This window comes from Bison bison, unplaced genomic scaffold, assembly GCF_000754665.1.
Source record: "Bison bison bison isolate TAMUID 2011002044 unplaced genomic scaffold, Bison_UMD1.0 scf7180017864167, whole genome shotgun sequence".
Lineage (NCBI taxonomy): Eukaryota > Metazoa > Chordata > Mammalia > Artiodactyla > Bovidae > Bison > Bison bison.
In genome coordinates, this window is record NW_011494739.1 from 856,332 (window position 1) to 869,657 (window position 13,326).

Sequence of the window (13,326 nt, forward strand, 5' to 3'; positions counted from 1 at the left end):
AATAGATGGGGAAACAGTGGAAATAGTGTCAGACTTTATTTTTCTGGGCTCCAAAATCACTGCAGACAGTGACTGCAGCCATGAAATTAAAAGACGCTTACTCCTTGGAAGGAAAGTTATGACCAACCTAGATAGCATATTCAAAAGCAGAGACATTACTTTGCCAACAAAGGTTCATCTAGTCAAGGCTATGGTTTTTCCTGTGGTCACGTATGGATGTGAGAGTTGGACTGTGAAGAAGGCTGAGCGCCGAAGAATTGATGCTTTTGAACTGTGGTGTTGGAGAAGACTCTTGAGAGTCCTTTGGACTGCAAGGAGATCCAACTAGTCCATTCTGAAGGAGATCGGCCCTGGGATTTCTTTGGAAGGAATGATGCTAAATGATCCAGTACTTTGGCCACCTCATGCGAAGAGCTGACTCATTGGAAAAGACTCTGATGCTGGGAGGGATTGGGGGCAAGAGGAGAAGGGGACGACAGAGGATGAGATGGCTGGATGGCATCACTGACTCGATGGATGTGAGTCTCAGTGAACTCCGGGAGTTGGTGATGGACAGGGTGGCCTGGCGTGCTGCGATTCATGGAGTCGCAAAGAGTTGGACACAACTGAGCGACTGAACTGAACTGAAGGACTACTAAAATTTTCAACTATTTTGCCTATGCGGGACCGATATAGTCAAGAAGCTGGGTGTTTATAGAAGTGTGAGAATGCCAAGTATACTACACTGTAAACATTGCACAGAGAAGAAGACTAAGAAAAATCCAGAAGTATTAGCAGCAGTTGTATTTGGGTGATGGCTTACTCCTTGGAAGGAAAGTTATGACCAACCTAGACAGCATATTCAAAAGCAGAGACATTACTTTGCCAACAAAGGTCCGTCTAGTCAAGGCTATGGTTTTTCCAGTGGTCATGTATGGATGTGAGACTTGGACTATAAAGAAAGCTGAATGCTGAAGAATTAATGCTTTTGAACTGTGGTGTTGGAAAAGACTCTTGAGAGTCCCTTGGACTGCAAGGAAATCCAACCAGTTCATCCTAAAGGAGATCAGTCCTGGGTGTTCATTGGAAGGACGGATGTTGAGGCTGAAACTCCAATACTTTGGCCACCTGATGCAAAGAGCTGACTCATTTGAAAAGACCCAGATGCTGGGAAAGACTGAGGGCAGGAGAAGGGGACGACAGAGGATGAGATGGTTGGATGGCATCATCGACTCGACGGACATGGGTTTGGGTAGACTCTGGGAGTTGGTGATGGATAGGGAGGCCTGGTGTGCTGCAGTTCATGGGGTTGCAAAGAGTCAGACACAACTGAGCGACTGAACTGAACTGAGAGGGGAGTTCCTTTAGCTGGGAGCTCTGGTACAAGGTCGCAGCCCTCCCCTGGTGGCTGGTCCTCGCGCCTTAATGTGAGACAGCTTTGCAGGGCCAGCCACTGCAGTGCCAGAGTTTTCCAAGGGACTCTGCTGTATCACAGTTCAAGGTCTCCCTCTGCTCAGTCCTGCTTCCCTCATTCCCTCCCAAGTGCTGACCCTGAGCGCCTAGTTAATAAATCTCATGTAGCAAAGCTGAACCTTAGAGTTTGATTCTGAGGAAAACTAAATACGAAAAGGTCCACCATCAACCCCCTGCCCTATTTGGGGCTTTGAGAATGCCACTCAGAGTCTGTTGTTACAGGAGACATTAACCAAGGTGTCAGCCTGTCCACTGCCCCTTATCAATCATATTTTAAAATTACTGGCCCATAATCCCTGTCACAAGGGACTGACATAGAAGTGGGCACCTAAGCTGAAGAAGTGAGGTGGCCCGGACTCTGATTTAGGACAATGCTTTCCAAACCCTAATCATTCATGTACTGACTTGCCCTATCTACCTAATATGTATTCTACTATTTGCTTGGGTATGATTCATTTTTAGATAAATACACTCATTTAAGAAACAAACATTTTATCGCGATTAAAAATGGAAAACCAACAATGGTAGTCATGAAATCATGAGCTGAAGTAATGGCTATATTTTCTAATATAATTAAAAGAAAAGTTATTAAAATATACTTGTCAGCAACTTAAAATCATCTCATATACCACCACTCAGATATGCAGTGCATAGTTAAGAAATACTAAACCACAGAATCCTGGCAGAAGCTAAAACTGAAAAAGCAGAATCCATAATAGGCTGCGTACACACAGATGATATGAATTATGCAGAGAAAGCTGGTGACAGAGAGGAGGATGTGAGTGCACGTGTGCTCAGTCGCATCCAACTCCTTGCGACTGCATGGACTGTAGCCTGCCAGGCTCCCCTGTCCATGGGATTTCCCAGGCAAGAATACTGGAGTGGGTTGCCATTGCCTTCTCCAGGGGATCTTCCTGACCCAAGGACTGAACTCGAGTCTCCTGCTTGGCTGGCGGATTCTTTACTACTGCACCCACTGGGAAGCCCAGAGGAGGATGGAACAGCCCCAAAAGGGAGGCAGAAATGTCACCAAGGAGGAGGCAGGTAGAGAGACAGAGACACAGAAAGAGAGACAGAAAGACACAGAAGTGAGTACAGGAGAAAGACACGGAGAAACCTGTGAAAGTGAGAGTAGAGACACAAAGACACAGAAAGAACCAGAAATAGAGCCAGAGCCAGAAAGAGAAAGAGAGAGAGAACACAGAGAGAGAACGCACAGAGTCCCAGAGAGAGCAGGAGATCCTGGAACTGCGGGGCCCCGGGGGGTGGGGGGAGCAGGGGGTGTCGGGGGCGGACTCCTTCCAGCTCCAGCTGGGAACCCTCTTGCTCTCAGGCTAACTGGTCTGTGATCTCTGCAACCACAAGAGGGACATGACCGCTCACTGTGCTCCTGCACCCAGGTCCTCTGGCCCAGCACAGAGGCTCCCACAGACCCGGAACACACTTACCTTGATCTCAACGGGATCGTTCTGGTGGAAGTTGATTGGTGCGACCCCAGGAACATAGAAGGCCCCTGTGTCACACATGAGCGAGAAAAGCAGTAGGGACCACGGCAACCAATCCTGCTTGGAAGAAGAGAGGCAGCAGTCAGACCAGGGGAAAGAAGTGAACAACCCTTTGTGGCACCGTCATGTCTGCTGTAAGTGACCCCATCTTACCTCCACCTCCCCCAAGAACTGCCATCCAAATGCCCCCCAAAGTGATACAAGGCAGATTCTGCACTTCCAGAAATGAGCCACAGACTGAGCACAGTAATTAACATCAGGGCAAACTAATACAGGAGCCAGGGCTCCCCACCTGTAGCAGTGTTCCTTTCACTGCTTCACGTGTGTCACTGTCCCACAGGCCAGTGGGAAACAAAGCTCACAGCGTCCTGTTAATTCTGCTGCTTCACGCAGCAATGGGCTCCCGTTGTCAGGAAGCTTGTATTTACCAATGTATTTTTCTACAAGCCATCTCCAAAACTGTCCTGACCCCACCACCTCCCATATTCCACCTCAACTCCAGCTACATTGGCCTTCTTACTGTTTCTTGAGGGTGAGCCCTTCTGCACCCTCCGGGCCATCACCTTCACCATTCCCTCCTCCAGAACGTCCTTCCCACAGATGCCTGCCTGGCTCATGTCCGATCCCTTACTTCATTCAGGCCTCTCTCAAATCCTCAGAGAAGCCCCCACTGACTAGCTGTCTAAATGGCCTCCTCACCTAGTCTCCTCTAACATTAACATATTGCATAACCATGGGTAAGAGAGTTTTTAAAAAAATAACTAGATTTTAAAACATTTTGAAAAAGTAAAACATACACAGTAAATAATGCAAACAGTAAAAATGGGTACAACGATGAAAAACAAATCTGCCTCCTTCTTCAGCTCCCCGAAGACAACTGCTAGCACCAGGTCCTTGAAAATCCCTCTGGAGATACTCTATGCACGTACAAAGGGAAGCATTCAGAAGCATGGGCCTGCCTTGATACAACAACAACAACAAACAGACTTTTATTCTTTCTTTCTGTGACAGAAAGCCTACTGACTGTGGCTACTTACCAGCATCCAACCTCCTCTCCATCAAGTGGAGGACTTCCTCCACTTGAACAGTCGTCAGGAGATTCCGGCTCTCTCTCTTTGCTAGGCCTCACGGGGCAGTCCTTAGATTGGGCGTGCTTTTGTGTGAGAGAAATAAATCCTGTCCTTTCTTTTCCTCTAATTCCTCTCTGAACCTGAATTCCAGTTAATAAAATGCAAGAAAGACAAATCCTGTACTACTGGCATATAAACTGTCATCCAAAAGTCAATTAAAAATAATAAGCTAACTCTATATTTTCAAAAATGATGCAGAAAACAGGTAATCCAGATACCATCAACAAACCACAGAACAATTTATCTTAGAGGAAGGATCAACAGGTGAAACATGGCAAAGGATGATTTCCATAATATGCAAGATTCTTAGTATTTCTGCAACCAAAAGCAATTCAGAAATTTGGTTTAGAATTAATGACCATACCAAGATGATACTGTCAGTTTTAGCTATTAAAATGCCACTGCTTTGATATTCTCATATGGCTGGAGGGATTATAAACTGAAACATTTTTTGGGGGGTAATCTGATACTCTGTAACAAAAGCCCCCAAGAATTGCACACTCTTTGACCCTGCTGGGACAGGAAACTCGAACGAACTTCTTGGACAACCCAGTACTTCTAGGTATGTTCAGAAAAATGTGCCAAAATGCCAAATGTACATAAAAGAATGTTCACCACGGGATTATTTAAACTAGTGAAATAGTTCATAACTTACAACAGTAAAATATCCAATATTAGTGGAATGGGTCAAATTATGGGGTATCCTTTTATGTAGTCATTAAATAGGATGATGTATTTTTTCAGTAGGAATATCTGAGCTTTAGATTTAAGTAGAAAAATTAGGGAATAGAACCCTGCTCAGCAAGATCTGCTCCTCTTTTTTAAGTTATGTTTGAGAAAATGAGGCAATGTTTTCCTTTTTTGTATATCTGTAATTGGGCTTCCCTGATGGCTCAGATGGTAAAGTTTGCCTGCAACGCGGAACACCTAAGTTTGATCCCTGGGTTGGGAAGAAGATGCCCTGCAGGAGGGCATGGCAACCCATTCCAGTATTTTTGACAGGAGAATCCCCATGGACAGAGGAGCCTGGCAAGCTACAGTCCATGGGGTAGCAAATAGTTGGACACGACTGAGCAACTAAGCACAACAGATCTGTATTTTCCAGTTTTTCTTAGGGGCTTATACAAATTTATACCAATTAAGAAAAATAATGAAATAAATTAGGCAAAAGAAAACATCACTGTTCCGAACACCTGGGTTAGAGCCAATTCTAGCTTGGTATGGAAGGAATTCCACCTGCTGGCTCCAAGATGTTTTTCCATCAGCAACTCCCACTGTTTCTTTCTAAGCCTTCAGGAAGACCCTAAGGTTGTCCCTGTGAGCAGACTTGCCCAAGTGAGGCTGCCTTCAAGGGCTTTGCTCAGGGTGCTTCTGACACTTGCTCTCACCTTATTCAAGTCCTACCTACACTCGGAGGTCCCATGTAGGTAATGTTTCTTCATTCAAGAACTCCTCAGATCTCCACAGGAGGAATTATTCTCTTTTTTCCTTATTTTTTAAGGCTCTTTGTGAATATCTCTATGACAACACTAAAGGCAAGAAATTGGAAACTACCTAATACCCAAATGAACTTTCACATCTATATATGTTCAAAGACGGCTACTTAAGTTACTTGACAAATATTTAAATCTGTACTTGTTTAACACACCATTGTGTTAAATAATACAGCACTTTTCATGCTGTATTACGGTTTAAGTATCTGCTCTCTCTCCACCTACATGAATCACTTGTCTGGCTTTCTTAATGTGACTACTCAATAAACCCTTATCAAACAAGCTAATAATAAGCATCAAGCAACCTCTGATCTATAAAAACATAAAATCGTTCATTCACATAGAGGTTGAATACTATGGTTCTTAATCTTAGCTACTGGAGAAGGCAATGGCACCCCACTCCAGTACTCTTGCCTGGAAAATCCCATGGATGGAGGAGCCTAGTAGGCTGCAGTCCATGGGGTCGCTAAGAGTCAGACACGACTGAGCGACTTCACTTTCACTTTTCACTTTCATGCATTGGAGAAGGAAATGGCAACCCACTCCAGTGTTCTTGCCTGGAGAATCCCAGGGATGGGGGAGCCTGGTGGGCTGCTGTCTATGGGGTCGCACAGAGTTGGACACGACTGAAGTGACTTAGCAGCAATCTTAGCTATATCCCCTTGATAACTGATTTTTTTTTCAAATTCTCAAATTTAAGGAGTTTGTGGTACCTCCCACCCATCCAAGGACCTACTTTGAGACTCTTCGAGACATCTATTATATCCATAGCCTATCTGTACATCTAAGATAGTGGTTCTCAACCATGATGCACATTAGACTAACCTGGAGAGTAAACAGATTAAATTCGGAATCAAAAGGCACAGAGTGGCTGAATGGATTAAAAACCAAACCAGCTTTACACCTCAAGGAACTGAGTCTGAGTGAACTCCGGGAGTTGGTGATGGACAGGGAGGCCTGGTGTGCTGCGATTCATGGGGTCACAAAGAGTCGGACATGACTGAGTGACTGAACTGAACTGAAGCCCAAGTTAGAAGAAGTAAGGAAATAAGATTAGAGTTGAAATAAATTAAAAAGAGACTTTTTAAAAAATAGGGAAAAAATAACAGAACTGTGTTGGTTTTTTGAAAAGCTAATACTGACAAACCTTTAGCAACACTAAGGAGAAAAAAACTCAAAATCAGAAATGAAAGAGGAGACATTACAACAGAAGCCTAAGAAATAACAAGGATAAGGTTCTATGGTGAACGTTTATAGGTCAACAAATTGAATAAAATGGAGACTGAATCAGTAATCAAAAATCTCCCAGCAAAGAAAAAGTATAGGACTAGATGGCTTGAAAGGTAAGTCTAACAAACATTGAAAGAAGAGTTAATACTAATCCTTAAACTCTTCCAAAAATACAAGAGGGAACACTTCCAAACTCATAAGATGAGTAGCACCCTGATACCAAAAGCAGACAAAGACTCCACAAGAAAACTAACTATAGGCTATAGGTTAGTACCCTGGATGAACACAGATGTAAAAATCCTCAACCACATACCAGCAAATTGGATCTAACACCTCACTAAAAGTAGCTGTACACAAAGATCAAGTGGGATTTAATCCCATCATATAAGGATGGTTCAACAAATGTAAGTCAATCAATGGGATAAACTACATTAACAAAATAAGAGAAAAAAAAACAAACTTTTCAACAGACTCAGAAAAAGCATTTAACAAATTTCAACATCCATTCATGATTTAAATTCTCAAAGTAAAAAAAAAGGTATAACTGACTCCTTGCAACCACATGGAACATGGCCCACCTGGCTCCTCTGTCCGTGGGATTCTCCAGGCAGGAATACTGGAGTGGGTTGCCATGCCCCTCTCCAGGGGATCTTCCCAACCCAGGGATCGAACCCAGGTCTCCTACAGTGCAAGGGGATTCTTTACTGCCTGAACCACCAAGGAAGCCCATAAAAGGAATTTACCTCCATACAATAAAGGCCACATATGAAAAGCCCACAGTTAACATCATTATTTCTTGTTAATCAAAAATATATGCATTCTACCTCTTACAGTGCTGGTGGCGGTGGGAATGAAAATTGGTGCACTCACTATGGGAAACAGTTTGAAGGTTCCTCAAAGAAACTAGTTTCCTTATGATTCAGCAATCCCACTCCTAGACATATATCCAGAAAAAGCCTATAATTCAAAAAGATCCATTCACCCCTATATTGATAGCAGCACCATTTACAATGGTCAAGACATGGAGACAACCTAAGTGTCTACTGACAGATGAATGGATAAAGAAGATGTGGTATATGAACACGCACATGCGTGCGCACGCGCGCGCGCACACACACACACACACACACAAATGGAATATTACTCAGCCATAAAAAAGCATGGAATAATGCCATTTGCAGCAACACAGATGGGCCTAGAGATTATCACACTAAATGAAATAAGTCAGAAAGAGAAAGACAAATACCATATGATATCACTCACAAGTGGAATCTAAAATATGACACAAGTGAACATGTCTACAGAACAGAAACAGACTCGCAGATACAGAGAACAGACTTGTAGTTGCCAAGGGAAAAGCGAAGAAAGGATTGGGAGTTTCCCACTGTGCCATACAGGAAACTATATTCAACAACCTGTGATAAACCATAATGAAAAAGAATATAACTGAATCACCCTGCTGTATAGCAGAAATACAACACTGTAAATCAACTATACTTCAATAAAATTTAAATATATATATATTGGAGAAGACTCTTGAGAGTCCCTTGGACTGCAAGGAGATCCAACCAGTCCATTCTAGAGGAGATCAGTCCTGGGTGTTCTTTGGAACAAATGATGCTAAAACTGAAACTCCAGTACTTCGGCCACCTCATGGGAAGAGTTGACTCATTGGAAAAGACTCTGATGCTGGGAGGGATTGGGGGCAGGAGGAGAAGGGGACAACAGAGGATGAGATGGCTGGATGGCATCACTGACTCGATGGACGTGAGTCTGGGTGAACTCCAGGAGTTGGTAATGGACAGGGAGGCCTGGCGTGCTGCAATTCATGGGGTCGCAAAGAGTCGGACACAACTGAGCAACTGAACTGAACTGAATGTGTGTGTGTTCTAAATTTCCCTTCTTAGGAAGCTCAACACCAGACTTGCCTTATCTGATAACTGTCAATTGAGGCCAGGGCAGATGATTATAATCTCTTATGGCTATCAAGCCAATTAAATCTAAGAAGTTATTCCAGTTCTTTTGTAACAGAGTCCTCTAATCTTAGCAGAGAGACACTGCCCATGGGAACTGAAGGGCTCCATGAGACCTCAGGGTGCAGAAGAATGAAAAGCAAATCCTGAAAGACTTCAATACACTTTTATTCCAAAGTCTCAAACCAATGGAGCAAGTACACACAAAACAAACAAACAAAAAGATGGAAAATACTCACCTTGGCGGAAAACAACATTAAAAAGCAACAAGAAGTAACAGAGTCACTAAGCACCTAAAAGTAAGTACAAGGCACTGTGGTACAGCCTCTTCCCTGTGGCAAGTCCTGGATTTGTGCTAAGCACTTTACAACACTGACTCACACCATTCTCACAACTACAACTACCTGGGGATTTCTATCACCATTTCCCAGATGACTACCGGTTAACCTGAGACCCACAGATTATATAACTTGCTCAAGATCAGAATGTAGAGAAACAGTATGCTCTTTTCAGGAAGGTGAGCTGCATTATAAGATGATGCACATGTAATGAAAACAGTGATAACAATGTCAGCTAACATTTGCTGGACACTGACCATGTGCCAGAGAAGGCAATGGCACCCCACTCCAGTACTCTTGCCTGGAAAATCCCATGGACGGAGGAGCCTGGTGGGCTGCAGTCCATGGGGTCGCTAAGTTGGACACAACTGAGTGACTTCACTTTCACTTCTCACTTTCATGCTCTGGAGAAGGAAATGGCAACCCACTCCAGTGTTCTTGCCTGGAGAATCCCAGGGACTGGGGAGCCTGGTGGGCTGCCGTGTCTGGGGTCGCACAGAGTCGGACACAACTGAAGCAACTTAGCAGCAGCAGACCATGTGCCAGGCACAGTTCTAGGTTCTTTTCATGCAACAACGAAATTAATCTTCACAACAACCGTATGAGGCAGAGACTCTTATTGTTCTCATTTCAGAGATGAAAGCAGTCTCTCCCCGAGGTCCATGCTCTAACCAGAACAGAAAGCAGTTCACTACACTGAGCACCTACTATTTGTCAGGCACTGTGTCAGCTTCACAGAATGCACCCCCACGAGCCAGCTGGGGGTCATCAGCCAATTGCAATTCTAGATCCCAGCTGCTCTGGAGGGCGTAGTCTCTTATCCTAGCAGCTAAGAGGCTCCGGAGTACACAAGAGCAGCAACAAGCCGGCCCAGTCTTGGAGGGGTGCGGTGTCAATCTAAGCATTCAAGTCTACTCCAAGGCAAAGGAGAGGGAAGGCGGGAGTGCTCCATAAAGAGTGAAACACAGGGACAAAGGCCTGGGGGCAACCATAAGGAGTTTTTGGCAGGTGAGGTGTAGGTTGGTGCTACTGGAACTTTGATGTACATATAGATTACCTGGAGGGCTTGTTAAAAGGCAGAGTCTGATTCAGCAGGCCTAGAGGTAGGGGTGGAGAGTCTGTATTTCTCACAAGCTCACAGGTGATGACAACACTTCTAGTTCATGGATCATCCTGTGAGTCGAAAGCATGAATAGATCTGTGCAGACAGGAGGCTGGAAGGTACGTAAGGGATACATCACACAAAAGCCACACTGAGGAGTCTGGGCTTCGTCCTTTGTGCACTGGGGAGACTCTGAAGAACTTGAAGGAGGAAGGAATATCTGCAGTTGTAAAGATTACTCTGGTAACCGAGTACATGTATGTATTTGGGGGGAGGGTGTATATGTGTGCAGCACATTTCTGCTCCAGAGACACTGTAATGTTCAGCCCTAGATTTGACAACTAACAAGGATAAGTGAAGTCACCTATAAATTCTTGGTCAGATGTGAACGGAAGCAGCAGCCAGGTTGGGGAGCAGAAATGGTAGGCAGCGGTTCTGAAACTTGAGCAGGCAAGGAAATCACCAGGAGGGATTATTAACGCTGATTCCTGGGTCTAACCTCCCAGAATGCCTTCTTTGGTAGTTCCGGAGCAGGGTCTGAGAATCTGCTCTTCTAATAAGTTCCCAGGAGATGTTGGAACTGCTGGTCTTGTCTTGGGATCACACGTTGAGAACCATGGGTGCGGTGGAAAAAGCACAGGCTCTGGGGGTCATACAGATAAGAATTCAAGTCCTGACCCATCACTTCCTAGCTGTGTGACTTTGGGCAAGTGACACAGAACCTGCCCAACCTGCAGTTTCTCATTTGTAATAAGAAACTAGGAAACTAATAGTCCACTCATGGCAGGGTGCTACAGTGATGATGGTAGTAAGGACTAAGTACAGTACACATTAAGTGTGCTTGATAAGGCAGAGTGGCTTTGCTCTGGGTTGCACTGGAAGGCAGGACCAATGAGCACACTGCAAGGAGGAAGATGTATGCTCATTCTAAGGAAACTCCCAACAAGAGAGTCACCTAGCTAAGGAAAGGGCCATAACCAGAGCTAAGCAGAGAGAAGCAGGTGACAAGGAAGGAGGAGGAAGGTGATACCCCTACTCTAGTGAGGAAAGTCAATCAGAAGCCTCATGATCTCCCAGGAAACTCAAGAAATTCATGATTCCTTTGAAACTATGGGATGGTCCACCACCCCAAGCAGCCTAAAGGTAGAACAAAACAAGGCGGAGTTCCAGCCCGAGTTGGGCCCCTTAAAGACATCTCTTGGAGAATCTGAACGTGAAAGTGGAGTCGGGTCCAGCTGTTTGTGACTCCACGGACTACAGCCCGCCAGGCTCCTCTGTCCATGGAATTCTCTAGGCAAGAATACTGGAGTGGCTTGTCATTTCCTTCTCCAAGGGATCTTCCCAAGCCAGGGATCAAATCTGGGCCTCCTGCATTGTGGGCAGACTCTTTACCATCTGAGCCCCAAAGGAAGCCGCTAGGGGGTCACATAATCCAGGAGGCCAGAGAGGGGAAGTGACATGGTCACACAGCAAGTTATCTGCAGAGTACAGAAGGTCCAGCTCTACCAAACCTGGCAGAGCTGGCTGATCAGAAGTTTGTCCCCACTGTGGAGGCCATGCTCAGAGATAATTTTAGGTCATGATTAGAGGTATCCAAAGAAGAACTTGATGCCACGGATTAATTGCTTTTTGTCTCCCTTTACCCTCCTCTAATTCTTTTCTTCTGCAATACTACGCCTTCCTTGCCCCTCCCCCAATTCAATGCTTTTCTACTAATAACCAAATCACTGTAGTCAGTTTCACAATTATCTTTTACTTCAGGATTATTTTGAAAAGAAAAATAATGAAGGCAGACTAATTTTAATAAATACTAAATACAGGGCTATACAACCTGTTTGGCACTGAAGAAGACAGGAAAGAAATGTATAAATTGAAACAGGAGAAATATTAGAAGAAAATATAGGCATACTTTAACACAATCTTGATATGAAAAGTTTTCTAAGAAGAAAACAAAATCCAGATGCTATTGAGAAGGAGAATATACAGAAAGGAAGATAATGAAAAAAAAAATTCATTGTAAAAAAAGACAATTTGAATAAAAATATTTCGCACACACCTGACAAAGGACTAATTTCTTCAATACACCAAGAACTCTTACAAACCAATAAAAGACAAATAACCCAAAAGAATAAGAATGGGCAGTTAAAGAGAAAAAGGTTCAAATGGTCAGACACAAGAAGATGCTCAACATCATTCAGAATCTAAAAACTGCAAATGAAAATAATGACATCTTTTTTACCTATCAGAGTCAAAAAGTTTAAAAAAATCTGAATACACTAGATATAGATAAATTTGGGGAGAGCAATTTAGCATAATATACACTTAAGTGGGAGGCAGGATTATTACTGAAAGACTGCCAACATAAATTATTAAGTAGAAAATAAAGATGTACATCAACATATACTATAATCTCATTTGTCTAAATAAGTTTTTAAAAAGAATGTACCAAAGTCAAAGATATCACAAGAAAAGGAAACTACAGATAGATATTCCTCAGGAACACAAATGGAAAAATCCTTAACAAAACATTAGCAAACTGAATCTAGCAATACAGGAAAAGGTTTACACATCACGGCCAAGTGGGTTCTAGCCCAGGAATGCAATGTTGGCTTCATATCTGAAAATCAAATAATGCAATGCATCATATAAATAAAAAACAAAAACTATACAATCATCACAATTAATGCAGAAAATGCACTTGATGAAGTCCAACACATATTCATGATAAAAACTCTAAACAAACTAGGAATAAAAAAGAACTTCCTCAATCGGATAAATGGTAGCTTTGAAAAACCCACAGCCAACATCACACTTGATGATGAAAGACTGAATGCTTCCTCCTAAGATGAGGAACAAGGCAAGAACGTCCACTTCTGTCATTTCTAGTCGGCATTGCTCTATAAAAGCAAGTAATACACTCTAAGCTAAAAATGAACTCATCCGGATTAAAAAGAAAACAGTCCTTTTATTTGCAGATCACATATCTTATATCAAGAAAATCCTAAGCAATCCACAAAACTACTACAACTAATAAACAAGTTGGACGTGGTCACAGACTACAGTATCAATATATAAAAATTACTTGTATTTTTACACACTAGCA

At 43.3% G+C, this 13,326-nt stretch overlaps 1 protein-coding gene across 2 annotated transcripts in view; it reads right to left on the reverse strand.

Moving 5' to 3' along the window:
• Positions 1 to 13,326, reverse strand: part of TM9SF4 (transmembrane 9 superfamily protein member 4) — a 51,011-nt gene that overhangs the window by 28,428 nt on the left and 9,257 nt on the right. The window contains exon 2 of one of the 2 annotated variants that reach the window (XM_010841734.1): positions 2,901 to 3,014. In XM_010841734.1, the coding sequence (XP_010840036.1) occupies positions 2,901 to 3,014 (114 nt within the window). Of the gene's footprint in view, positions 1 to 2,900; positions 3,016 to 13,326 lie in introns of those variants that run through there. The other variant, XM_010841735.1, reaches the window with a different exon arrangement.